This window comes from Poecilia mexicana, unplaced genomic scaffold, assembly GCF_051168715.1.
Source record: "Poecilia mexicana isolate PSO_F unplaced genomic scaffold, ASM5116871v1 scaffold_6, whole genome shotgun sequence".
Lineage (NCBI taxonomy): Eukaryota > Metazoa > Chordata > Actinopteri > Cyprinodontiformes > Poeciliidae > Poecilia > Poecilia mexicana.
Window position 1 is genome coordinate 31662574 of NW_028263375.1, and position 26907 is coordinate 31689480.

Here is a 26907-nt window from a genome sequence, read left to right on the forward strand (position 1 = left end):
TATGTTGTAGGTTTGTAACAATGTCTGTCACCCTAAGCTGACCATCTTCATGGCAAAACATGGCAGTGGCAGCATCATGCTTTTATTAGCAGTTGGTGGGAGGTTGCAAAGACTTGGACCTGGAGGAGCTAATGACACCTGAGGATTAAAAACGTATGAAAATGCAATGAATTAAGGTTTATGGTTGGAAAATGAGAAAATTAGAAACAGAATTATAAACATTTTTGCAAGCTCCTGCAATACCAGCTTGTAGACACAAATCATATTCAGCTGAGTCATGACATTGGAATCTCTTTGCATGCAGACAGACGTGAAGCTGACAGACATTGCAAAACTGACCTTGACCGAATACGCTAGGGAAATGGTGACGGCCAGGGGGAGACCCTCAGGCACAGCCACCACCAGCACCGTCACACCGATGATGAAGAACTTGACCATGAACTGCACATAGATGGAAATGCACTCTTGCAACCAGGGAAGGCCCTGAATCCAGAAGGTATCGATCAGGAAGCGAGTGATTAGGATGATGACGGTGAGGGCCGACATCAACAGACCTGAGAACAGGAGAGGAAAAGAACAGGAAAAATAAAACCAAATGGATTGCAATGAGTGATGGTTAAAACGCCTTTAAGTTCTTTAGCTGAGATTTTGTGGATGCGTTATGCATCTCACTTCAGCATAACTTCCAACAGAACTATGGAAGCCTTGAAACACAAGGCTTTTGACACATTTTTTAAGTCTGACTAAATGTTCTTTTTCTCTCGACTTCAAAAATAACACGGAAGTAAAAAAGACAAAAAAAATTAGAATCAAATATTGTGAAATTTTGTGGGATTTTTCGCAAATATTTTTTCTCTTGAAGGAGAAAATAGAAAAATTGTGATGTTCAAAATTTTATCAATTGTGTTTTTTATATCAAGTACTTCTCATTATAACAGCATAGTTCCTTAATTTCTCCACCAAGCAACCAACAGAGTGAAAAAGAAAAAAAATATTTTTTAGCCTTGGTTTTTTTCTCTCTCGCTTAAATTATGAAAAGTAAAAAAAATAAAAAAAATAAAAAAATTTGTGATTTTTGTAAGTCTTTTTTAAATCTAAACCAAGAAACAGAAAAAGTATTAAGTTTCTTTTTTTCTCACTTAAATGTTGAAGGGTAAGTGGACAAAAACTCTTCTCACCCAACAAAGAGAAAAAGAAAAAGATGAGTTGGGGAAAAAACTGTTTTTTCTGTTTGGATGAGATGGAAATGGCTTGACAGATTCTTTTTCCCTCTTGCCATCCAGGACTTAAACAAAATAAGTTTTTCCCCTTGGCTGTCAGGGTTTCCGTACATAACTGATCCACAAGGATCCATATGAATCCAAACATTCCAACATTTTAAAACGTGTTGATTTTAAATTTAACTTAACTTTAATTTTTTTTTTTCATCATGTAAGATCCTAGATCATTGTGGCTTTTAGTGATATAAAAGTCCCAGTAACAAATTGAATACCAGTCCCCTGTTTGTACCTGCTCTGCCGATCTGTACGGCCAGTTTGGTCAGCTTCCCCTGAAGGACAGATTTCTCCTTCTTTGGAAGAACTTTCTTCTTCTTCTCTGGTTCTCCATCCTCGTTGAGTGGTTGCATCTCAACAGTAGCTGCGTCCTTGTTTTTCTCTACATGGGATAATAGAAGAAGTCATTAAGCCTCCAAACTGAAGAACTGGTTCAGCTTTAAAGACATGCTTTAAAAATGTAGCGAAACCCTAATAATTTCCAGTTTTACTAGGAAAAGAAACACAACTCAAAACATGACAAATAAAGAACAATTTCCAGAGATGCATGTTTGAAAAGAAAACTTAAAATGCCAACATCTGTCTTGACTTCCAAAGCAACTAAAATCAGACTTAAGATCTTGAGACAGTTGTTGGAAGCTCATTTCACGCAAAACAAACTGAATCACATGAGTAACACCTGTCACTGAAATCATAACCATCTTGGAGCTTTTTCCTTGTTTTACGCTAAAGAAATTCAGTCGGCCAATGCTGATGAAAAACCACATCTCTTGTCCAGGGAACCCAGTCAAGCAATATCCAAGTCGCATTTAAAGCCTTACCCTGCACTAGGTTATAGTAAAAACTCAAATGTCCCACTTAGCACTGAATGCACCATTAGTTTTATAAGCTTTCAACACAACAGAAAAAAACTTGGCATATTTATGTGTAAGATCTTTAGACTTGTGCAGACCACAGATGAGTGGAAACCGAGGTTTTTTGTTGGAGGGGTTATAAGGAAAAGCCCTGGTGGTTGAGTGTCAACTAGATATATGCATTGTATTAAAGAAGTATTAATATCTGTGGAAGCTTTTCACAAATCATTCAGTGTGGTGCGGCTCCTCTGATTAAGCCTCCCCTTGTATGGGTGGAGAGTAAAGAGTGCCAAATTACAATAAATAACTAATTTATGAAATACCTATTTAAAAGTATCGTTAATTCATTAAAACTTTAAATAAATGCAGAAATCATTAATTAAATATAGAATTAATTATATGTGCCTCAATTAAACATACTGATTTCATATTTCAAAAATTGATAGAATTATTTCATGATTTAATAAATGACTTCATCCTGTGTATGAATTCATTTAATTCAGTGGGCGGGATCAGCTTCAGCTTCTGACTTCTGATTGGCTCCTTCAAACAGCCAGTCAAGACGACTCCTTCCAAGTTTGCTGTATCTGTTCTCTAACAATAAATAATATAAATAAATACTTTTGGGGCGACACCATTATAGACAATAGCTGTCCAGAGTGCATGTTACCATGGTAACGTGTGCTCATCCCAGTGTTAGATTGTTGTGATGCACTAAGTCACAGCAGATCTTCAACCTGACTTGTAACTACACTAAGCCCCTAACCACAGGGCATCGTTTCCAGTTCCCAACACAAGCAGAAACACCAGCAGAGTTAACCAATACTGCTTTGTGTCACAGAGGTGGGGTATGTGCTGGGGTGTCTGTATCTATGCGAGTGTGTGTGAGCGTGTGTGTGTGAGCGAGCTGATCCCATTTTTGTAATGAGGTTATTAGTGGACAAGAAGGCACCAGCAGCAGGGAGGAGAAGAAAGCAGCTGCCGAGCTTAATGCCGATAATCTTCTTGCTCCTAATCACCATCAACAGAGTCAGGAGCACCTGCTGCTGCTGCTCAGACCACCGGGGCATACTATGGAAGAAACGCCACGTGGGATCACACGGAGCCTGGAGAGCCCTCCCCGGTCCGACAGCGGAGGCAGGACTTTCCATGGAAGCACCACCAACATCTCTGTTTCTTTTTTGATTAACCTCAATCGAATCCAGCTCCCATTTCCTCATGCGACACTTAACACCAAAATATGGCTGGTCAACAAACACAGCATAAAGTCGAACAGCCAGAAGCAGGAGTTTATAGAAACTATTCCAGTTGTGAGTCAGCAAGAGGAGGGAGAAACCATGGATGGGGTCACAAGGTCATCACACACTTCCCATAGTAACACATCTGTCTAAAATAATGCCCGAAGTTATTTATTTATTTTTTGCCAAAAAGGGATTTTGATTTAAAAAAAAAGACTTACTTGAGGTATTGCTGACATATCATCACAAATCTTGAACATGGTTTTTATTAACCCTGTACCAGAATGTATGTTGTTATTCAATATGAGTAAGTCTAAACATGCCCAACAAGCCAAGAGGAGGAACAGCTAAATATTCTCTGTAGCTATGTTTAAATCAATGTTTGTTTCCGATGCCAATTATGGTGTCAGGAAAGGTTGATGGAAAAGGAAAAATTCTAAATAACTTACTCAAATTTGCTAAAAAAACAACAAAAAACGTTTTTTACGTTTGCTTGAGGTGGTTTTTGGCTTTTCTGAAAAAGACTCAACGTGCTAAAGAGGAGACATACATTAATAAGTTCTAAAGTTGTGAGCGGTCCCGTCCCATTCACTAGTGGGTCTGTGCCTTACAAGAGGCACGAAATGAAAAAAGTCAAAATCTAAATCTCCAGCTCAGAGGGGAGAAGTGTCAGTCTGGAGTGTCTGGTGAGAAGCGTTCATGGTGATGTGTGCTCCATGCCAGTTTGCAACCTCTACATCTTGTTTATTACAACTATGCTTAACTTCAACATCTGACAAAATCATGTATGCCTGGCTTGATTAATTGGAAACATGCCCAATTCACATTTTCTGCTTTGCAGCATTTTAAAAACTTACTCAAAATTCACAAAACTGTTTCACTCTGAGCCACCACCCCATTAATGCTCTTGTTCTGCATTAATGTGGTAACTACTGAAGCTGCTTGGTCTCAAACACACAACTTCACAGACCTTGCTCTCTGTTCATCCAATAACTTGGAGAGTTACAAGATTTTCTAAAAATGTTCAAAAGTTTAAATACTGTCAGCTTTACACTTCAAGGAGAATAACCCAAATAAGAGAACTGGAGTAAGAAGATGTGTCACATGACTGGATGGCACAGCAAACTGTTGCCACTGACTAATGCCTTAATTGAATTCTCACTGTCAAATACAGTTTTCTTTCCATGCAAAACCACCTTACAACATTAGGATTTAATCTCTTTCTCAAGTATTCATTTTCCTCAAACTTTTTCACATTTGGAAATGTTCCAACCCTGAACTTTAATGTATTTAGTGAGATTTTATGTGACAGACAAGGTAGTGCAAATATGAAGGAAAAAGATACCAACATAAGAATCTAAAAAGAGTGATATCTATTTATACTCAACATTCCGATTAGATTTTCAAATAATGAGTGGAGTAAGTGATTACAACAGCAAAATAAGTAATTTGATTGTTTCTTCCCAAAAGCAGAAAGTGTTACTGTGAATTTTCTTGTGAGAATGTTTTGTGATAATCAGGTGTGAGTGTGCAACGTCACTGGTAACAGTGTAAATCAAGAGGTGGTTCTTGAGAGCGCGTGCTAATGGATGGAAGTTTGAGTCTGCATAGTAACAAAAACATTAACATCCACTGACCACTCTGCATGGAAAGAAAACTTTCATCTACAGTGAACATTTTCACCACTAGTCCAAGTGAGTGACATGCCAGTCCTCTGACAGTCATTGAGAAACCCTCTAATGACATGACTGCTGAAGCTTACAAATCCAATTCCACCATGAAAATCTCTGACTGTCCCTCTGCTAAACTGGTGAAAATAGACTTTCATTCTAACTATTTTATTGCTGTACTTTACTTTCTCTCACACACACGCACGCACGCACGCACACACACACACGCACACACAAATTTATATGTTGAAATATGAAGAAATATAGGTTAATAGAAGAAAGACTTGATTTTCTATAGGTATGGAGGAAGGTACAGAAAACCGGTTAAAATGTTAAAATCTTCAAGTCAGAGACTGCTTCATTTTATTACATTTTATATCATCAGACCTGTGGTCTACTTGTGTAGAGCTTTATCAAGTCTACAGGACTCCAAAGCGCTTTACACAACATTCAGTTATTCACCCATTCACACACACATTCATACACTGATGGTGGTGAGCTACATTGTAGCAACAGCTGCCCTGAGCAGTCAGACAGAAGCGAGGCTACCGTACAGCTGATGTCCCCAGACCCTGTGACCACCGACAGGCTACTGAAGAAGAGAGGGGAAGAGCTGCTAACTGATCACCACCTGATTACCTAGTCTGCTTGGCATAGAAAGGTTCCAGACTACAGGAGGTAAACCCAAACTAGGGTTGAGAATGGATGGAGAACCACTGTCAGAAGTGGGGTTCACACATCCACAGGAGGGTTTCTCATGATGGGGATGTGGAATCTATGTGATCAGGACTTCTTTTGTAGATGTGCTCTCCAGAAGGTCATTGGTGCCTGTCATGGTGGTTACTGTTTGGTGAACACCAGCCTTATTGGACACTCAAGAAAGAGTCCTTTAGGGCTTGGTTGTCAACTCCTGAAGCAGCAGTCATGTGCCAGGTGGCTAAAAGAACTGTGACTTTTGTGGTGGCAGAGGCAAAAAATTTGGCCATGAGACATAATGGAGAAAAACTTTCAATTGACCTTGGAGGAGGTCCTAACAAACTTTTTAACAGCTAAGAAAGGGAAAGCAGGACCCATCCAGACTGTGACTTTGGTTAACTAGGACAACTGGAGATGGGATGGACGGTGTCGTTGGGCAGTGGAAGGACTAAATCCATTACTGTGGCAGAAGTTGCTGAGGTAGATTATAAGATGCCCTGTGGCAGAACGCCAGTGGTGGAAAAGATTCATTCAGAGATGCTGAAGACTCTGTACATTGTAGAGCTGTCATAATACACTATCTATATAAATGTACTTCTGTAGTCTTACAAACTGTACAATCATCTTTTGACCTGCATAAAATACATTGTAAAACCCAGACAAAGTTAGCTGCAGTATCAGTTTCCAGAGTCACGTGATTATGTCTCTCAAACAAACAAACCTCACTTATTCATGCTTAACCCATATTACTCATGGTATTATCATTACAGTATATGAGTGACTGAGTGAAGTCTCATCAGAGAAACATCAATCCACACAAGGTGACAATGGATTTATCTACAACTACTACTGTCTCACTAATGACATCCTGTCCCTATTAATATTAATATTCCAGCCAGTATTCAGTGAGCAACAACAACTGCAGTGTCCTCCACAAATATCTATATTCAAACCTTTAATTTCAGCACAATAATTAAATGTGGGAAAAAATAATCCTACATTCAGAAACAATTGTTTCTAAGAAAACACTGCTGCCACTTTTATTAACCCCCCTTAAACTACTTCCATAACATATAATTCCCAGTTTTACTTGATGTAATAATGCCAACACACACAAACACATTTCTTGTAGCCACTGGCAACAAAGCTTGACGAGGATCCGTATTCATCTTGCCACCACTTACGCTGAGGAGGATGGCAGGAGAGGTCAAAAATCTCAACAGCTCACTGTTAGAGAACTGGGCATCTTGGGTTACCATGTCTCCATGGCAACTATTAAGTTAATGCCAACTGGTTGTTTGGTACTGAAAACAACTTAACTTCCTCACAGGCATTGATACACACTGGTTCTGGTGGAAATGAAACTCTGATGCAATGCCTACCTTTCTTGTTTTTGACTTCCTTTATACCTGTAAAAACACAAAGCAATCAATCAAACAAATGCAATAAATCAACAGATATTTCTACACTCTAAAATATATATTTCAGATCCTAGGTTTTTATCTATGAGACATTAACTTTAGTTGGTGAGTTGAAGATTTAAAAGCAAACTGTTAGATCAATTGAATTCTCTCAAGATGGTTTGCTAACTTGATTTTTATTTCAATATATTTATTTAAAAACAGCTGAGAGGGATTTTTATTTTTATAATTGCACTGTTTCAAATAACTTGATATTATGAAAGTCTCTAAATGGTAAGAAGCTGCATTAAATCAGCAGAAAAGTCTAAATTTAGGTTATGTAAGGACATAACATTGATTCATGTCTCAATGTTGAAATTATGCATCTCTGTAAAAATACCTCATAATCCAGAGTCTGGAAGTCATCTCTTGAAAGAAAGAAATAGGAAACAATCTTGCAAAGACCTTTGACTGGATCTGAGAGATGCACTGCAATGTGATTTAGCTGATCTGTGCCACAGGGAGTGTGTGAGGAGACATTGTTGGGCGCCACACTACGCTTCTTCTTAGATGATGACTCGTGTAGTTGGCTTCAAAACTTACTCTTCTTGTCCTTTTTGTCTTTATTTTTCTTTTCCTCGTTTTTCTTCTCTTTTTTGTCATCGCTGCTGCCTTCGCTGTCTTCACTGGCACCGAGCAGTTTGAAAATAATTCCCGTCTGAGAATTCACACCTACGGCGGTGACTAGCATCTTTCCAGAGCCCTCCATTACATGTGTGCCTACAGAGAAGGATGGAAAGAAAAACTTACAATCTTCCTCTGTGAACACTCTCTTTTTTTGAGTGAACTTGATGTTTTTTTAAGCTTCTTATTTACATATTTTTAAATCTCTTCTTATATTAATTTTTCTTTAGAAGGACAAAACAGTTCCATAACAATACAGCTTTAAATACCTAAAAGTTAGTATGCTAAGGCATTTTAGGAGAGTGAAAGTAGCCTTGTGGAGCCTTGAAATAGCAAATACTGCTGTTAACATCTGCATGCTGTGATGTGATAACGAAAGCCTTGTAAAATGGATGTTTTTATATTGTTTTCTTTACTGTTTTAATTGTGACTGTAACTCAAAGTCTGTCAGCACCTTCACAGGTTTAGGCTCAAAAAAAGCTTTAATTTCTTAGTCCGTGAAGATGAAAACCAAAGAAATGATCCAACGTACTTTAGAAGAAAAATTGCTTGGTAGGAGCTGATAATGACAGTTCAGGTCAGGGTGAGCTTAGCTCAAAATGTGCGGTAGAAAAATCCACCTGAGAGCAACATGGGGTCTTTGTCAATGGTCTTCTTGACATGATCCGACTCCCCGGTCAGAGAGCTCTCATCGATCTTCAGATCGTTGCCCTGAATTAAGACGCCGTCGGCTGGGAGGAGGTCACCTGGAACGGCAACACAGAGGCAATAACTGCACACACTTATCAGGGCAAAAAAAGTTACATATCACCAATCTCCTGTAAGCAAAGGAGAAACATGAAAAGAAAATTCTGAAGTCTGTGTGTTTTTTGAAAATTGATATAGTGTACCTGTGTGCTTCTTCACACACAATTTGATGTATGTTTCTTTAATTGTTTGTGCTAGTTTTATGGATTTATTGTAATCTGAAGTATTATCCTGTCTTTGTTGTACTGTAGCCTTGTCCCCTCTTCTAAGGCAAATTTCTCCCATAAGAGACAAATTATCTTATCTAATTGTAATTAGACAAAAAGACAGTCCTTTTCATTTTAAAGAAAGAGAGAATATTACTAAATTGTTTTTTCTGGACACTGCAACTTTCTTTGTATATTCAGCAACATTTCAGACATCAGCAGACAAAATTGGAATTGGTAGGTCAAGCATTCTAAAGATCTGTAATCGGCGACTGGCCAGAAAATTGCAATTGGGGAACCCCTACTGAAAATGCTTGCTAATGTCAGCCATATGCAGACTCGTGTGTTTACTCACCATACTTGACTTGTGCGATGTCTCCGACCACGATCTCCGACACTTTGATCTGGATCACCTGCCCCGATCGGACGATGGTGAACTTTTGCTCCTGTTCGATGCGACTCTGCAGACCGCGGAACTGCTTCTCTTTGCTCCAGTCGTTAAAAGCCGTCACCAGCACCACACATACCACCGAAAGGAGAATGGCGGAGCCTTCAATCCATCCGGTCTCCGCTTCCCCCTCTTCTTCCACACCACCAGCTGCTTTTCCACAGTCTGAACAGAGATTTTAATATAGTCTGACAATCTATTCTCTAATCCTTTTTGCCTATGTTGACCTGGAGACAGGTTTTAATTTATTATTACTAGATAATTCATATTAGATAATTGAGTTGATTACAAATAACATCTAGGTTTTTTTTAACAATAATATATTTTCCATAGAGATAGTAAATGACATACATTTCATAGACAGTCAGACTGAAAAATTATGTGGACTCTTTTTCTCAAATCTTGTATAAGATTTTCTGTTAAACATTATTAATAAGTACAAAATGTTTATGATAAGATATGCATAGATTTAACTGGAGAATTGAGAGAAATGAGGAAAATCAGCTTGACTTATGATAGCACAAAAGTTTACCATGAAACCATAAAAATATGCTGAAACAAAATAATATATAAGCAAAATAAATAATGTTTCTAATTCTAAAAAATTTGGTCCTAATTTGCCGAATTAATACGGCTGGCTGTTAAATTGAGCATTTATGTAATCACTGAGGTCAAAAACTGGAATAAAAAGCATTTTATAGCAAAACATTTGTACTGTTAAAATGGTGGTGCTACCAGACATTTCTACCACAGTGTTCAAAATATCCAAATATCCTTGTATAGTGGAGAAAATACTCACTTTGTCTTTCTGCATCTGGTGGACTGTAGAAAGAAAGGCTTAGAGAAATGACTGCTGCCACCTCCAAGATGATAAGCGTGACATCCTGCAGGGCCTCCCACACTAACTGCAAAAAGGTTTTAGGCTTTTTAGGAGGGATGACATTCAGTCCAAACTCTTCTTTCCTCTTGTTTATGTCCTCTGGTTTTCCTTCAAGACCTGCAGGGGTATTAAAAAAACATTACAGCAGATTGAAAGGTAGGCTTATACTGGCTTTTCCACTGTGGTCTAAATTTGCCCCAGACTAAGTAAATTAAAACATGCTAAAAACATGTTGTTTATAGCATGTTGGTCTAAATGTAGGGTAATGTAAGCCAGTATGTTCTACATTTAAGATACATGAAAGTAACTAGAAGCTGGGGTTAGTTGGATTGTTTCAGTGAGGTTCAAACTCAATAAAGAAAGTAATGTAGTTTGTATTTGTCAGAGATTTTAATGTGGTGTAAAATTCACCATAAAGTCTCTGAAAGACAGGCCTAGCCTTTTGGCATGATCCAAATTTAGTCTAAATGCTAACATTGAAAGTCACACTTCATAACGGTTTGATGTCATCACACTTTACCTTTAATAACAACAATTAACATCTTCAAGTAAACATCTGAGATGTAATACTACTGAAATGAATAAAAGCTATTTTCTCAGTATCGCTTTAAGCTAATTTTGTTGGCGGTGTAGCCTACAGTTGCAAAAAGCCTGTTGCTGAAAATGTACTAATAAAAGGGTCATGTGCTACGCCAAAGACTGTTGAAGATGCATGTTCTCTGGCGATGAGATTTCACTTAACTGAATGTTTTTTCAATTACATGTTAGAAAATTTGAGATTTACTGACTGTAGACCTCAGTCACCAGGCTAAGTGCTAGCAACAGAAGCTAGCACTTCCCAGAATTTCTTTGCACACTAACTTAAGGTAACACATCAACTAACAACAGTTAAAACAGGATAAATGATTCCTGAGAAACAGTAGGATCTCAATGCATCTTTAATTGTGTGACGAAGCATTAATAAGAATAAAAACATATCCTTCACATAACCATGTCGAAGACAATCTGTCTGTTTGGCATTAGTTATTAATGTTAAGTGACACATAACCATCTGAACTCGATTTTTTTAGTTGGAAGCACTGTTTATCCTGCCTGGTGTTTGTGTCTCAGTGGTAGTCTGGTGTTGTGTGTGAGAACAGAGCAGACTTGTTTCCTCCCAGTGGAACAAAGCGACATGTTAAGACAAACTTAAACCCCTCTAGAGACGCTGCAACCGCTCTTCATCTGCTCTGACACACCCAGTGTGAGCCGGTTTTTAGCCCAACACTTCTCTTTGTATTGTCTGTGCACACTCTGGACCTTCTAGTGAAAGGGATTATGCTGAAAGTTTTGTGTCCATCCCTCTGCATGTCCCTGCAGAGACATGCAGAGAAGTAAAGCAGCAGTGTGGATCTTCCTGTGGTTTCAAGCTGCTGCTGACCTTTGCTTCTTTCTGTCAGCAGGAGTTTAATCGTTGCCAGTGTTTACCGATCGAGTGGAAGATGGACAAACTTTATGAATTAATAAGGAGGTGAAAATGTCAAAGGGCAAATAAATGTTGCAAAGTCCACCACACATTGAAAATGACGTCTAAGGATCTGTGTGAGACATAAATCACAGACAGGATTCAATCAAATAGATTAAATCTGGCAAAGTAAAGCTGAATGTGAGGTAGGACTGGCAACACCTGGGCTGCTCCAGACATCCTTTGACAGATTTATTATTTTATTTAAATAGCACACCTTTCGCACTTTCATAAAAGTACACAACTTGGGGCAGTGTATGGCATAGAGGTAGAGTTGCTGCCCCAGATATGGACACTATGCCCACTTCCTGTCTAATCTGTTGTGAAACAAAACCTATGCAACTCATTTACTGATGCTCACAGGCCATACGCTAAACATTTTGTTTTGTTATTGTGAGTTGAACCTACTACTTTTTTAAAACGCTGTGTGGGTTGATGACTCTGCATGTTCTTTTATTGTGATAAGCCAGAAACTTCATAATCCACTTTCTTCAGAAACTTACAGTGCCTCCTACATGTGAATTTCAACCCTTATTTTGGGTTAATCTGTTCAGAGGCGTAAACATCTAATGTGGAACACTATAATTAGAATTTTGAGTTTTGGTCAGAGTAAAACTCAAAACAGCGTTTGGAGTTAAGCGAAAAAGTCAAAGTGTGGAACAACAACCCTGCTCATCGTTAAGTTCATCATATTCATGCGGTGGGCCTGATTCTATTTGAATTTATGACATTGTGGTATCTTTGGTGGACTCTGTCAGTAAAGTGGATGTGCTTTGTCATTGTTATTTCTTTTACAACAGGATAATAATCTTAGCCTAGTAAAAACTAGCTCCTTGTTATATAGTTTGCTTTCTACTGAAGGTCTGAATCCTAGAAAGAATAAAGACTGCTTGCTGAAGGAACAGATTGGATTTGATTTTACCCAATCACTAATGTTTGTCCTTGACGTATGTAATGCACCAGCTGGATGAAGTTTACCAGCTCGCGAGGTTTACCATAACCAACCTCGCGAGGAGTAGGTTCACAAAATCTTTGTCTGCAATAAAATGTCTTAAACATTCCTCTTGCTCCATCTTTAATTGCTCAATATTTAAAAGCGAGGCCAAGATGGACTGAATGGCTACATTCACTTCCTCTGCTGCCACTGCCAAAACACAGGCCTTTATAACCAGACTACAATTCTAAAACAGAAACTTGACGCTATCGTTTACAACTCTTCCTTCTGTTCGCTGTTTGGTCTGATTGAAATTCCACTGGAGAAAGCCCAGACGGAGCAGTGAACGGAGATGCAGTAACAATCCCAAACATATGGCTGCATGTTCTTTTATTGTTAAATCACATAAACCTACGTCCATGTCAGTTTCCCGTCCTAAATCCAACTGAAAGCCTGTGGGTTGAGCTGAAGAGCAGAGAGCATATGGGAAGACCCAGGACTCTTCATGTAGGGAGATTTTGTGGAAATTCCTTTGTCTGTATACTCCAACCTTGCCACACTGACTAAATGCTCTAAACTCCTCGCACAGATTTTGCTGTTGGAAAACTTTGTTTAGTCTCAATGGTTTTTATTTCATGCATATTCATGAGGAGTATCAATAAATCACTAACTGATTTCAAAAAACAGAAATCACAGTTAGAGCGACAGTGACTGACAAAAAGGATGGTACTGTGAAATATTGGAGAAAATATAGGAGAAAAGGTGCAACTCCATTTTGCTCCTTCTTCGGAAAACTACGGTTACCAAAGAAGCCGAAACATCAAACGGGAAATGCACTACAGAGAGCAAAATTTACCTCAACAAGAACTTTGAAAAAATGTGAAAGCATCATTTTAATTATGCAGTAAAATTCTGCATGCTTTCTATAAATCTATAAAAACTAAACATTAAAGTCACCACACTAGTTGATAATGCTCAGTAACCAAGTGCTCTACATATTTTCAGCAATAGATTGGTTGAACCAGTTGAGTATTTGGTTGTGGATGCTTTGGTTCATGGAGCCTGGTTTCTATTACAGCCCCTAGCCTCTAGAGCAGTCTCTCTTTTTGTTAAGCATGTTCAGATGTGGGAGCGCACTTTGCTGCTGGAGGCTGAAAAACAACACCATTGGACCAGCAGATGGCAACCAAGCCAATCAGACACTGATGAGGCCCATCTGCATCCTATGAAAGGCCCTGCAGACATTCCTCCAGTGGGGCAGTTTTCAGGAACTGACCTCTGCCTTGTTTGCTGTTAGCCTTTCAATGACTGTTTTTGGGCAGCTTTGAAGTATTTTGTTCTGCTCACCCACTTTGTTCTGCTTAGCAGTTTTACTGTGCTCTTGATTGACTCTAATCAATCTAGATAGAAGCTTGTGCTTTGGAGGATCCTTGCTCCCTTAGTGTTTTTCTTTTGGGTTGTTTGAATTTAGTTTATATTGACTTGTTTGGTTATATTTGTTTTATTGCTGGAGCTGCACTTAACCCTCCTTAGTATTGATAGTCCTTTTTATTTTTGAGTGTTAATTGGGTTAAGGTGTACTCTGTTTTGTTTGTGAAACCTTATTTTTGTAATAAACCATTTCAACTTTCATCTTTCTTTCTCTGGACACATTTTTATGTTACCACCCCTGGTCCCCTAGACCTTGGGGTTGTAGCAGTTTCAATCCCACCTACAGCAAGAGCTAGTACTCCATAGTGAAAGCAAAAACCTTAGGAGGAACATGTTGGAATTAGTTCCATTTGTTTGCTTGTTTTAGAGCTTTATGAATAATAAGCTGTTTTCTTTGGGGTTATTAAAATCTTTTGCAAATCACTGACAATGCTGCAAAGAGCCAAAGCTAGAAGGATGAAATAACACAAAAATGACCAAAGGACTATTACTATGCATTGTTATGGCAAAACAAGTCTGATGCAAAGGAAGATAAATCCTCTTATCCTCACTATCACCTCTCAGGCTGAATGTCTCTTCATTAAAAGTTGTCTTTGGCTGAACAGTTTCCCAAATTATCCAGAAGCTGCCAGGGAGCAGACCAGGATCAACATGGCTGTGGGTCACCGATGACTTTGGCCGTCACGTGCTTAGCGGTCCCTTAAGCCAAACTAAAGAACGGACTTAACCTAACATGTCCTCTGTTGGTTTAATTATGTTGATGCCAGGAGGGAGAGGTCGGTGAGTCACTGGACCAGTGGCATACAGCAAAGTCACATACAGTCAATGACACTGTTGGATATAGAAAGCTATCATTATTTGCTCTGGGTTATTTGTTACGGGTTCAATTCATAGAATGGAATCCCAGCATCAAAAAACATTAAGAAAAAAACTTGCTAATTTGGAATTGGTCAAAACTTGCTATTTTCGGTTTCAGTAGCTGACTTCAAGATGTGTAAGTATGACTCTTGTTCATATTTTTATGGAGCCACTCCAAACTCTTCATATGGTGCCTACAAGCATGATTTTTAAAATGTACTTAGTTCAAATTCTATCTAGGATAATTGTAGGCATAATTGTAATCTTCTGCCAATCTTTGTTCTAAACATTGAGTATCTACATACATGAAATGAACCAGAAACTTTTTGTTTTTATTACAAGATATTAAAATTTGACTGGTCCGAGTAAGTTTTACTAAAATCCAGTTTGGGGTGTCATTGACTTGCCCCCTTCCTTATAATCTCAGAGAAGACAAGTTTGAGAGTCACCAAAACCATCCATCATTTCCCAACCTTCCAAACTGCTGGGGTTTCTCCCATCAGTTAGGTTCAGTTTAAGATTGTCAGCCCTGCAAATATAAACAAATCTGCTTGATGTTACGCTGCAGCTCTCCTTTGCAGAAATGCTTCAGATCTTGCTTCATGAAAACGGTTTGTGAAGAAAACAAAAAGGAGAAAAAGAAGCACATATTTACCTTCAACGGGTGATGTCCTTAGTCTGGTACACAGTCCATTAACATCTCCGTAGCAGTTCTGAATCCTGGTGATCGCATCAGCTCCTCGAAGCTCCATAAGCGACTGCAGCTCCTGCAGAGAGCAGCTGAACTCTGGCTCATGGTTGGCCTCGGCATAACGTCCTCGTTTGGACCCGCGGAAAGAGTTGCTGGCCATGTCTCCTTCGTCCAGAGGTTGGTCGGTATCTTATTGAAAAATGCAACTCAGCGGCAAGCCTGAGGTGCAGATCCAGCCTGACAGGGACTCAGTGACTGTTGGGGAGGGGGAAATAGATCAGAGGTCAGAATGATCCCACATTTAGTTTTTCTTCATTGGCTTTCTGCAAAATTAGCACGAGCATTAATATTCCTTTTTGACACATTTTGTCCTGGATAGCCAAGAACAATCAGAGCCAGGACTGTCTCTACAGTGTCAGTCAATCAAGCTTGTGTACACACTGCTCACACCCTTCACCCGCACAGTGCCTACTGTCTTTCAAGCTCAAGATTTCCACTGTGCTGAAGCTGCACTAATGGAGGAGAAACAACCTAATGTGACAAAGGAATGATAATTTTCTCAAGTTCTCAGCAGGCTCTGCCATAGCACAGTAGTGAGCAAGGGTGAGGGACCTGTAAGCTGTCCTTGTTGAAATTTCATACACTTTCTCAAAACTCCCTGCCTCGATTTGGTTTCACAAAAGTAACACGGTTACCATGGCGATTTATCCTGTAGCTAGCCTGCTCTAGTCCAAGCTAACAGTCAGGATTAGTTCATCCTGGAGCCTTATCTGTTCTGTCAGCGCCCACGTCGATCAGAAACCGATGTATCTTGTCCGTGATTCCGTTTTCTTATCTGTCTGTGCTCTTTTTATTTTTTTATCAGCCTGCATTATATCACAGATTAATTTTGGTATTCAGCCGAGCACTATTTATTTTAACATTATGATAGTAGAAAATGCCATCAATTTGTAATCATCCACGTGGATCCTGTTACTGTTGATAGTGTTGCAGTGCTCCAGACCACATTTTTGATGGTTTCGATCTCGTCTCGGACATTTGGTCTCGTCTCGGTCTCCGACACTGAGGACTCGGGATTTTATGTCAAGACCACAACTGTAAAATATCACTAAATTGCCAGTTTATTTGTCAACATCCTTGTTTTCACTGGATGCAAAACAAACCGATTCAAATCCAAACAATACTGCGACTTACTAATTACCTGTTTTGCTGCAGCCTCCCCCTTTAGCTCCTTTTGTTGTCTACGAGTGCAAGCGGTACTCCTACACAGTGCGCAATGTTTGTCTGGGAGCGGGAGAAGATGTCTGTCTAACCGTCCGTAATAAATTTCCCTTCATAAATCATAAGAAAGCATATGACGACTTGTGAATATAGCAGCGCTTCCCTGTCAGAGACGGTGGGGACTATGTTCAACTTTTAGCGTCACTTTCATAGGTAAACTATGTGGAAGTGATATTAGCAAAGCTAGCTGTACATGGACAAATATGCTGCATTTGCCTGCAATGAAAAAAAGCTGTCACTTACTGCACTTATTGTATGGACGTGCTGCACATGTGAGACGTGACCAAAGTCTGCAATATTGTGATAAGACATTTAACGAACGAGCCGATTTTTCTGAACTACTGTTTACTATGAACGGTAGTTCCCAAATAATTTTCTTTTTTTGCTGTCATTTCACTTGATTTAGATTTTATATCTTTAAAACTTTTATGACTGTTATTTATCAAATTTTTATTTTTCACTTCTTATACAAAGTGCGTACTTCCGAATGTTGTTTGAACGTTCTTGAACGTCTTCCGGACGTTTTCATAAATGTTGCTTTAAATAAATTTCCAAAAAAACAGAGGCATTACAAAGAGCTTTATTTCTCCCTACAAAATACATTTTTAAGATTTTTTTTTTGTTACTCTTGCTGTTATTCTAATGCAAACGAGAACCGTTTGCATTAGAATATTAGAGAACCGTTCTTTGTTTTTGTAATGCTCTGCGCAGACTGCAGTAGCTATTATTATTCTATTTTATTAGAAATATATATTTTTATTTAATCATCAAATAAATAAAATACACAAACATAAGATAACACACAGCTCATTGCTCTTTGATTATTTTCGTCACCTGTCATCTGTGCGTTGCCTGGTTTCCTGCAGCGACTGACAGTGAGAACAGTCAGTGTGTTCCTTTTGCTAGGTTATTTCTTTCTTTTGTTCCTTGGTTAGTGTTCATGGTTGAACATTGTTTACTGTTAGGGCATTGTAATGATTACTATGTTTAATGGTGCAGACAGTTGTGGTTTGTGACATTAGATATGAGCAACCACCCAGAGCGTTATCTTCATAGGGGCGACACATGAGACCTCTGCAGATTGTGACATGGAGATGGAAGCAAAGCAGAAAATAGAAGTTTGAATTGATAATTATGATTTATTTCAGCTATAAGCATTTAATATGTAGGTGTTTTTATGAGAATGTGGATCTTTCAGATCAATTTGAGAAGCAATTTTGATCATATTTCACATTTTATTGTGTCATGTAGCACGGGGTGCTGGTCTTGGTCTTGACTCGACTTGGTTTAGGGTTAGGTGGTCTTGACTACAACACTGCTGTTCATTGAGTTTCTGAAAGTTCGCTGTTGTCCAAAGTTTAACAGAAAACCAAGGGGATTAGAGAAAATAGCTGATAAAGAAGCAAGAAGTGTTATCAAGTCAGGCCATAGAAGTTGCAGCATACGCCCCCGAATGAAGGATGAACTTTACTGATGTATATTTTTTTTAGTTTTAATGGCAATAAACCTTAACTTAAAATAATGTTTACAACATAAAATAACTTTAGTTTTTACACCCAATTAAGCAAATGCATAGTTTAAGTTACACAATATTTAAAACATGTACTTATTTACATCATAAACGTACCTTATGCCTCTATCAAAAGGGGTGCTGATATACATTTTTTAAGCTCCTTTACAAATGATCTTCTCTTTTGACTGCTGTTAAGCTGCATTTACACAAACAGTTAAACAGGAGACTGTCCCTTCAAAACAAAAGTCTTACAGCTCAAATAGGAAGTTAGCCCTAGTTAAAATTCAGTGCCATAGGCGGGGACAGTCATTTGTACATCGCCTTATCATGACAGCATAATATCAGACAGATAATCTGTGAAAAGACCTAGCTCCTCCACCTCCTGCCTGAGATACTACTGCCATCTGAAGTAATGCACCCTCACCAAAAACAACTAATCATAGCGAGGGGGAGTGTCTTAGTGCTGTCAGTCAAACTAGTGTACGTGCTGCTGAATGTGACAGTTTCAACAAAAAAAAAAATTATTTTGAAAAGCTACATACTGTAACTTTAGGGCTTGTATTTACAGTGAACAATATTTTTAATGAAGTTAAAACTTTTATCAACTAAAGACTGAAAAAGCATGTACACCACTGATAATAAATCAACCTTCAGCTCCTTAGCATTCAGACAATTACAGTCCTAACAGCTTCTCTAGATTTTTTTTCTAAGCCCAGATTCTTTGTTGTTTCTGATATTCTAACCAGCTCCCAAAGGATGGGGAAAGAAGGATAAAAGGAAGTGAAGCCAGTTCCTAATCTATCTAACATTATCCATGATGTTGAATCTCACAGTGGTCAGAGATCAGACTAAACTCAGTGATGGAAAACAGGAATCTGGGTGGGAGAAGGCTTCAGTCTCTCTCGTCTAGAGGTCACTCACTGACAGTGTCATCTGGTATCAAAGCATCGTCTCTCAAGGCTGTGAGTTGTTTGCACGTGTTCCCTCAGCCAGCTTGGGCTGATACGGCACGGGAGAAATCTCCTTCACATTATAATAGAAACAGTCTTTTTCTCTCCTGGACGGCAGGAATAAACCAAATGGGATAAATTTTCAACCAGTTCCGGGGAACCATTGATCAGATGACACTTTATAGTCTACAAGGCCATGGTGGCGACGGTGGCAGGAGTTTGCCCGCAATCGGCCAGTTGCTGGTTCAATCCCCACCTTAATTTGCCTTTTCTCAGATTTAAACTGTCTCTTAGCAATAAAAACCTTCACACTGAATCCAACCTGATTCACCTTTTTTTTCAATCGTAAAAAAAGGTTTTGGTCAGAGGGTCTGGTCTTTTCAAAAAAGTAATAATTCCTCATTCTAGAGCCTGGGCGTTTCCAACAAATGCCATAGGTGTGCAGCTCCGGTCCTCCAGGGCTGTTGTCCTGCCAGCTATAAATACACCGTGCTTTGTAAAAAACAAATGACACCTGGCACTTCAAATTCAACCATCATTACTCTATTGTAAAATAAATAAAACTCTCTTAAATCTACTATATGTTAACGTGTAGAGGTATAGATCTTAACTTTGTGTCTCTGACTGAGCGTGTTTATGTTTCCCTCAGGTGGTGACCTCGGTGCCTTCAACTGTAAGCTGCTGTGTCAATCAGTCAGCTTAATCTGAACGAGGCAGAGGCAGCCTGTTAAAAGCTGAAGGAGGGAGGAAAAACTGAGCCACAGTGAGCACAAGTCATGGCTGTCAAGTTAGTGGAGGAAGCTAATGGTCAACGTCCATGGCCTTATCAAACAACAATTCCAAAACAAAACATGTCAGGATTCCTAAATTGTCTCACTTCAGGAACTGGAATTAATTTTATACTACATTGTCTGCTAATCAGTTAAAGTACATAAAATCACAATGTGTAAAACACAATGTGTTTCTGTTGAGGATCTACAAATAACTATGTCTGTTGAAAGCAACAAAGCAATGTCTTCTTTACAAGCCTGAGGAGAAGAAAGGATTTACTCACACAAACTTCCCCCATCGCCTCCAGTTAGCAGCAGCAGCAGGTATTAGTGGCAGTCCGATTACTCTGAGCAGCGTGACAATCACAGCTCCAGAACCAGCCCATAACCCATCAGTCTGCAGACCACAGCTTCACTCATCAAACTGAAGAGAAATTCATTCTGACCTTCAGCGAGCTTACAGGCACAAGAAGCGCTCCATCGCAGGAAAACAGGAGGAAAAAGAAAAGAGCTCACAAAACAGAACAGAGCTGGCTAAATGATTATCTGTGGAAAGCCTTGCCTAATCTAATTAGACAATCTGTGGCTTCAGAGAGCTCCAGAGAGGCTATGGCTGCTCCTGCAGCTCCTCCTGCTGAGAGGGACGCACAGGTGTCTGCGCACACAGCATGTAAACCATGTGCAGCTTCCACATCAGAGATGCATGTACTCACATCAGCATCAATACATCTGCTGCAAGCAGTGGAAGTTTCCTACTGCTGGGATGAGCATGGAAAACACCAGAGCATTTTAAGAATTCAAGTGCAAAGCAGGCAGTAGATAGAGCAACGTACAACTGGTGCTCCAAACTCATAGAAACACTCTGACCTGACCCATGTTAGACTACTGCCTTTTCTATTCCCAACGCTCTGACTGCATCAGTGCTTCTTCTTCTTTTTCTTTACAGTGGCTTCTATTTGCTACACACAAACCTCACATCCCCCTCCATCCAATACCTACCCAGAGGAGCAAGCTCATGTCAGGTGGCACAACACACAAACACACACAGGTGGATTACAGCACATAGTGATACAGGGGGATTAACTGAACACACAGACACACACACACACACACACACACACACACACACACACACACACACACACACACACACACACACACACACACACACAGGGATATTACTCTTTCACTTAACATGTTTTAGTTTACTTGTGCTTTTATATCCTACAAGGTTGTCTAAAATTTCCCCTCCACTTTAGATGATGACCTCCATACCAGGACTTACTGGGTCAGCTGGAGGACTGCTCACCATAGCAGATGTGCTGAGTGGACTAAAGTCTGTTTGATTCACTGTTTGATTCACTCTTAATATGAATATGAATATGAATGCATATGTTTCGAGTTAGAATTCAAAGTGCCTAGTGAGTAATGAGTAACATCTTTTTTTTTATTTTATCTTAGCAGGACGTACATCCGGATCTGCTCACTGAAACTAACAGTCGTCCATTTGACTTTTGGATTATTATTATTAAATGAATGTCAAATTGCAAAATGTGACGGCTGCTTCAGATCTTCAGTGAAATCAGTCGGTTGCTTAGAAGACGTGTCCACGGCACGTGTATATGTGCTGCCTCCCTGTGGTCAGATATCGTCAGTACACTACACTTCATAATAAAAGCTGTTCGTTATTGCACTCACTCATTGCAGTCTGTGCAATGAGTATATTTAATTAATTTTTTAAATATTAATTGATCGATCATTAGATCAGTTGCAAAGTACTGTAGTAGATTTTTATTTGTATTTATTTATTCATTTATTTTATTTTTATTTTTTATTTTTTTACCAAATGCTTATTTTACTCTTACTTGAGTAATTTCTTGGACGGCTACTTTTTACGTTTACTTGAGTAAAAAAATACGATGCAGTAACAGTGCTACTCTCACTTGAGTACCACTGTTTGGGTACTCTGCCCACCTCTGTTTGCTCTAAACTCAACCCATATTAGTCATTCACTGGTCATTAACTGTGTGAACTTTTTTTTTTTTTTTTTGCTTGTTTTACATGTTTATTAACTGTGTGAACTGATACCTATCATGTGCCACCAGAAGGCACACGCATGTACACTAAGTGGCGACGTTTGCTATCCGTCAATGAGAGGAAGATGAAGAAAACGTTGCCTAAGTAATGTTTTTTTTTTCTGCCACTCACAAAATGGCGGACGTATGTTATTGAAGAAACACGGTGGTCATGCGCATCTGAACAGCTGATCGTGCCCTCAGAAAGCAACATGGCGGACTGGAACAGAGGTACAGTTTGTTTTTAGACACGTATCCACTTTCTCAGATTAAGCCGTTCGTTATGTTTATCAACCAAATAACTCTTCTTATTGCTTAAATGGAACGTTGTGGTGGTGGCTAAGTTCGAACCCCACCTTATGGGATGACAACTGCGATTAATTAATCTAAACTAGCCTTAAACTTGCGAAGCTAGCAACTTTACAAGTTTCTAACAAGTCTGGGCTCATCAAGACTTAGATGAGCCCAGATTTCACATCCAAAGTCTTAGTTTGTACAGTTATAAGTTTATACATTCGTCCTTTCATCACTTTCTCCATTCACTTTTTTGCCATTTTTTCATTCCTTGTGTCGTAGTTCTTGTAGACATGCATAGCAAGTCTACAAAGGCGTTGATGTTTTGCAGTAAACAGCCCTGTAGGAAGCAATTTCAAGCCGAAAATCGTCCCGTTATGGTTTTGCGACGGATTTAAAATATAAACGTTCGTTCTAGTTTTTATGACTGCCTCCTTTGTCAAGAAAGGAAGTGTATCTTTAACAGGGATTTCAGTAATGAAAATCAGTCAACAGTAGCTGTAAGGAAGCTTTCTGTATAGTGTGTTTGAAGGCGGTGAAGCTAGGCAACCTGTACAGTGGGTGTAAAAGCTCCTGAGGCACAAGACACACATAAATCACTGGATAAAGTTTTATTTCATCTGCTTAAAAGAAGCTCTGTTAAGTGCTAACATTTTCCTCAATCAATGAGAATGAAATATAAAGTCTTGAATTAACAATTGTTTCTTTAAAAAAAAGTCATTCACACTTTTTAAATAAAAGCTGCCATGTTTAAGAATAACATTAATGTAATTTGACTGGACTTTACTAGAGAACTGATTTACAGGAGAAATGCAATTGTTAATTAGTTATCCATTATGTCTCCAAATTTAAAGGTTTATTTGTTTTTTTAAGTACTTAAACTATCAAAAAGAAAAACAGAGTGGGGTGTGGGGAGGCATTTAACAAAATTCTTGGTTTTAAATTCCAACTTGTAAACATTTAACACTGGCCTGGGTGTTTGTGTCTGTGTGTCTTCAGGTCATGGCTCTGTCGACAGCATGCTGGATGCTGAAAACAAACGACTGGCTGATAACTTGGCCAGTAAAGTTTCCCGACTGAAATCGGTATGTAAAAACCAACAAGAGCTTATTTCCACCGGTGTAATTATCGGTGATGGTTGTCGGTTGTCTGCCTGTCTGCTTGTTATTTTGAGATTTTAGCCACAGCTGCTACTTCCTTCTTCCATTTGTATGCGTTAAAGGGGCAGTATTATGTAAAATAAATTTGTTTGAGCTTTACATCATGTTATAATGTTTACCCTCATCAAAAACATACCTTGATTCTTTCATGCATGTTTGAGAAATCCTTTAAGTTTTATACCAACTGAAGGTAACATGGTTACTTGATTATGCTATAAAATAATACTATGTGCCTGGAAAATACATAATACTGTTAAGTAAATTTTTTTCTCCAAACTTAAAGGTTTAGAATTTTTTTTTTCAATTAAGAAAGCTTTGTGACTTTTATGGACGTACAGTTCGAAATAAGGAGTAGTTCCAAACTTTGTCATACTAATTAAATCTTTCTCTGACAGCTGGCTTATGACATTGACAGAGACGTGGAGGATCAGAACGACTACTTAGACAACATGGTGAGTCCGTCTTGTCTCTGATGTAAGCAGTTCTTGTGGACCTCTAGGTCTTATTGCAGGTGTGTGTTGGCAGAAACTAAAGCTGTAATTGTCTTCTCCCTCTTCGTCTTCCAGGACTCAAATTTCATGAGTGCAACGGGCCTGTTGAGTGGCAGTGTGAAGCGGTTTTCCACAATGGTCCGATCTGGCAAAGACAATCGACGCCTCCTCTGCTACGTCTCCGGAGGGCTGGTCCTGGCCTTCTTTCTTCTCTATTACCTGGTTTCCAGGATCCAGAGCTGATTTCAGGAGAGCATTGATGTGAAACTCAGACTGACAAACCTTAGCTGATAGGCTTGAGTAGCCTCTAGGGTCTTCATGCTAAGAAAAGACCTTTTTGATAAAAAGAAACTGGATGTATATATGTGTATGTTTAGCAGAACTGATGTACAGCAGCTGGTATTTGATATCTCACCTGGGGAAACTATAGTGGGTGTTGTTATGCTAAAGAACAGGGAACATGTCAACATGCTGATGCTTCCACACGGAGCTAAGCGATTCCAAAGTGGAGCAGAAAGAAGGCTTCACTCAAACACATCAAGGAGGAGTTACCTTCAGCCCTGCTAAGGTCATGCTTGCAGTCCAGGATCTACATGAAGTTTACACCTCGTGATTGTTTGAGAAGCGTCTAAACAGAATGGTTGATCCTCTGCCGTCATGCTTCTGGTTCACCTCAGGTTTAAGTAAGCAGACTGAATTTACAAAGTGCTAGTCATGGATTCCAAAACAGCCATGAAAGAAGGGTGGATGTAACTGAACATGTGATCACAGCTACAGCACACCAGGCTGGGATGCAACCAGAGCAGTAAAACCTTTATGATCATACGGTCAGATGTCTGTTAGTCTGCTGATTCAGTTTTTTTTAAATCCCAAGTTATAGAAATAATAATCAAGGATTTTTTTGGGTCTTTACATTGCTATGAAAGAATGAACAGAGGAATTCTTGGCAATGTGAAAACTTGAGTCCTGTCCAAGCAAATTTACCTTCAGTAAACAACATAAATTCCTGTTTTCTCTTGAAAATGTAGTTTCTTTTTGGGGGGAAATAGGTTTGTGAGCTCATAAAGTAATAGTGGTTTAAAACCCAGTATTTTGTTTGATTTGATTTCTTTATTTCAAACTGGTTTTTAAAAACAAGAATAAAAGGCAGTGCATTCTGTTCAGTTTAATCCTTCAGTATGTGTGTGTCAGGCTGATTAGTACTTGTTAGTGGAGTCACAGGAGAACTAGGCTGGTGTGTTTAAGAACCACTGATAAACTAAATAGCTCAAATAATTTGTCATTCCTATCAGCAAACTTACTCACAATATACTAACTGTTACCATATTGTAATTTCCATGTTCTTTTTTATGTTTTACTGTGTCTACTTCACCACCTATTAATATCACCCATTGTTAAATTTCCAGTTGGTTTTTAGCTTAATTGTTTTTCTTAGTATCCATAATAGAAAGTTTAGAGAACTGAATTTTTTTGTATTTCCTTTTCTTCCCACCCTCTCCAGTTTACAGTTTTTTTTGGGAATGTTAGTTTTAACAGCAGACTTTTATTTACTGATTGATCAATATTCATCTTTAGCAAAATACAACACAGTCTTGAGAAAACCCCCTGGGAGATTTAAATTTTAAACCTTTTCTGATAAATTGTTATAGTCTAATAGGAAACTCCTGACATGTAATGCTTAATTTAATATGGATGAAATTCAAACTAATTTTTCTCAATATGTCTAATGCACTGTGTAAAATACTGTGATTACTTCCTGCTCTCAGATTACATAAATGAATTACTCTACCAGTAAATGAATATTTCTCACTAATAATTTGATTGTTTCTTCGGGAATATAATGCTAACTTTTCAGATGTTTTAGAGGGCTCAAATGCATTATAGCAAAATTAATTACTGTGTTTCATTTAAATATTGATCATAAAATGTTCAAGATGTTCTAAGTTGTTTTCATGAAAAATGCTTTGATATTTTGTTTCATTGGCTGTTTTGGAGGCATAACTGAAGCACATTGCACACATTAAGGGGAACAGTGAGCACTTTATTACTCTTCAGTAACTTGTCTGAATAATATAGAGCACATCCACAGACATGTAACAAAAGTAGAAAATATTGAAACTGATCAAAAGCCTCCACTTTTTTCTTTTTACTTTTTTTTAACTCACTATACAAGAAAGATCTGCTGCACTACAAAGAAGCCCTTCATAGCAAAAACTTTTAATGCCTTAATCACAGATTTAAAATAATTTGTTGTAAATATTATCTGCAAGTGATTTATTTTGCTGTTATTTTTATGTTGTCTCTTGTTAAAATGCTTACATGGTTTTCCATGGAGTTTAAATGGAGCTGGTTTGTTCTAAGTGTGTTCATAAGCAGATGTGAATGGATAATGTCATGTGTTCAGTGAAAGGGTTCAGGGTTAGGGCTGACAAAGTTCACATTCTGTTCTATTCAGGTAAATTTGTTGCAGCCAACATAGAATTTTTTATTTTATGAATGATTTTGTAATTCAGTATGAATAATGTTCCACCACAAGCGGCCCTGTGGAGGTGGAAACAAGGAATCTGCTCTGAAACGCCAGGAAACTGAAACATGAAAATTAATAGAAGTTAAAAACACTGATTTTAAGACAGTTATCAACGAGTTAGAGAACAAAGCATGGGTATTTTGATGTAAATATATTTTAATAATAGTTACTTGGATTTACAAAATATACATACATAAATTTCCGTTGGCCGTTATCCGTGTCTTAATGTTTGGAAGGTTGGCTGAAAAAAATAAAACCCTTCTCCAGTTATATTTCTGTTTCCTGCCTTCTTTGTGAGTGGTGCAGAATGTCAATGTAGAGTTAGACTCAT

General features: G+C 38.5%; 2 protein-coding genes across 3 annotated transcripts in view; one reads left to right on the plus strand and one right to left on the minus strand.

The window, feature by feature from the left end:
- Positions 1-20639, minus strand: part of LOC106906647 (plasma membrane calcium-transporting ATPase 1-like) — a 33474-nt gene extending 12835 nt beyond the window's left edge. Inside the window, exons 1-9 of one of the 2 annotated variants that reach the window (XM_014971994.2) lie at positions 20314-20639; positions 15480-15770; positions 10017-10214; positions 9125-9382; positions 8437-8562; positions 7736-7912; positions 7115-7141; positions 1510-1656; positions 340-554 (exon numbers count right to left, since the gene is read on the minus strand). In XM_014971994.2, the coding sequence (XP_014827480.1) occupies positions 340-554; positions 1510-1656; positions 7115-7141; positions 7736-7912; positions 8437-8562; positions 9125-9382; positions 10017-10214; positions 15480-15675 (1344 nt within the window). In that variant the 5' untranslated portion in view covers positions 15676-15770; positions 20314-20639. Of the gene's footprint in view, positions 1-339; positions 555-1509; positions 1657-7114; positions 7142-7735; positions 7913-8436; positions 8563-9124; positions 9383-10016; positions 10215-15479; positions 15771-16716; positions 17005-20313 lie in introns of those variants that run through there. The other variant, XM_014971995.2, reaches the window with a different exon arrangement.
- A 1238-nt stretch (positions 20640-21877) lies between these two features.
- bet1l (Bet1 golgi vesicular membrane trafficking protein like) lies at positions 21878-25992 on the plus strand. The gene is made up of 4 exons (XM_014971993.2): positions 21878-22335; positions 23398-23483; positions 23954-24010; positions 24125-25992. Exons 1-4 carry the CDS (start codon positions 22317-22319, stop codon positions 24290-24292), a joined length of 330 nt encoding a protein of 109 aa, XP_014827479.2. The 5' UTR covers positions 21878-22316; the 3' UTR covers positions 24293-25992.
- Positions 25993-26907: the final 915 nt, after the last annotated feature.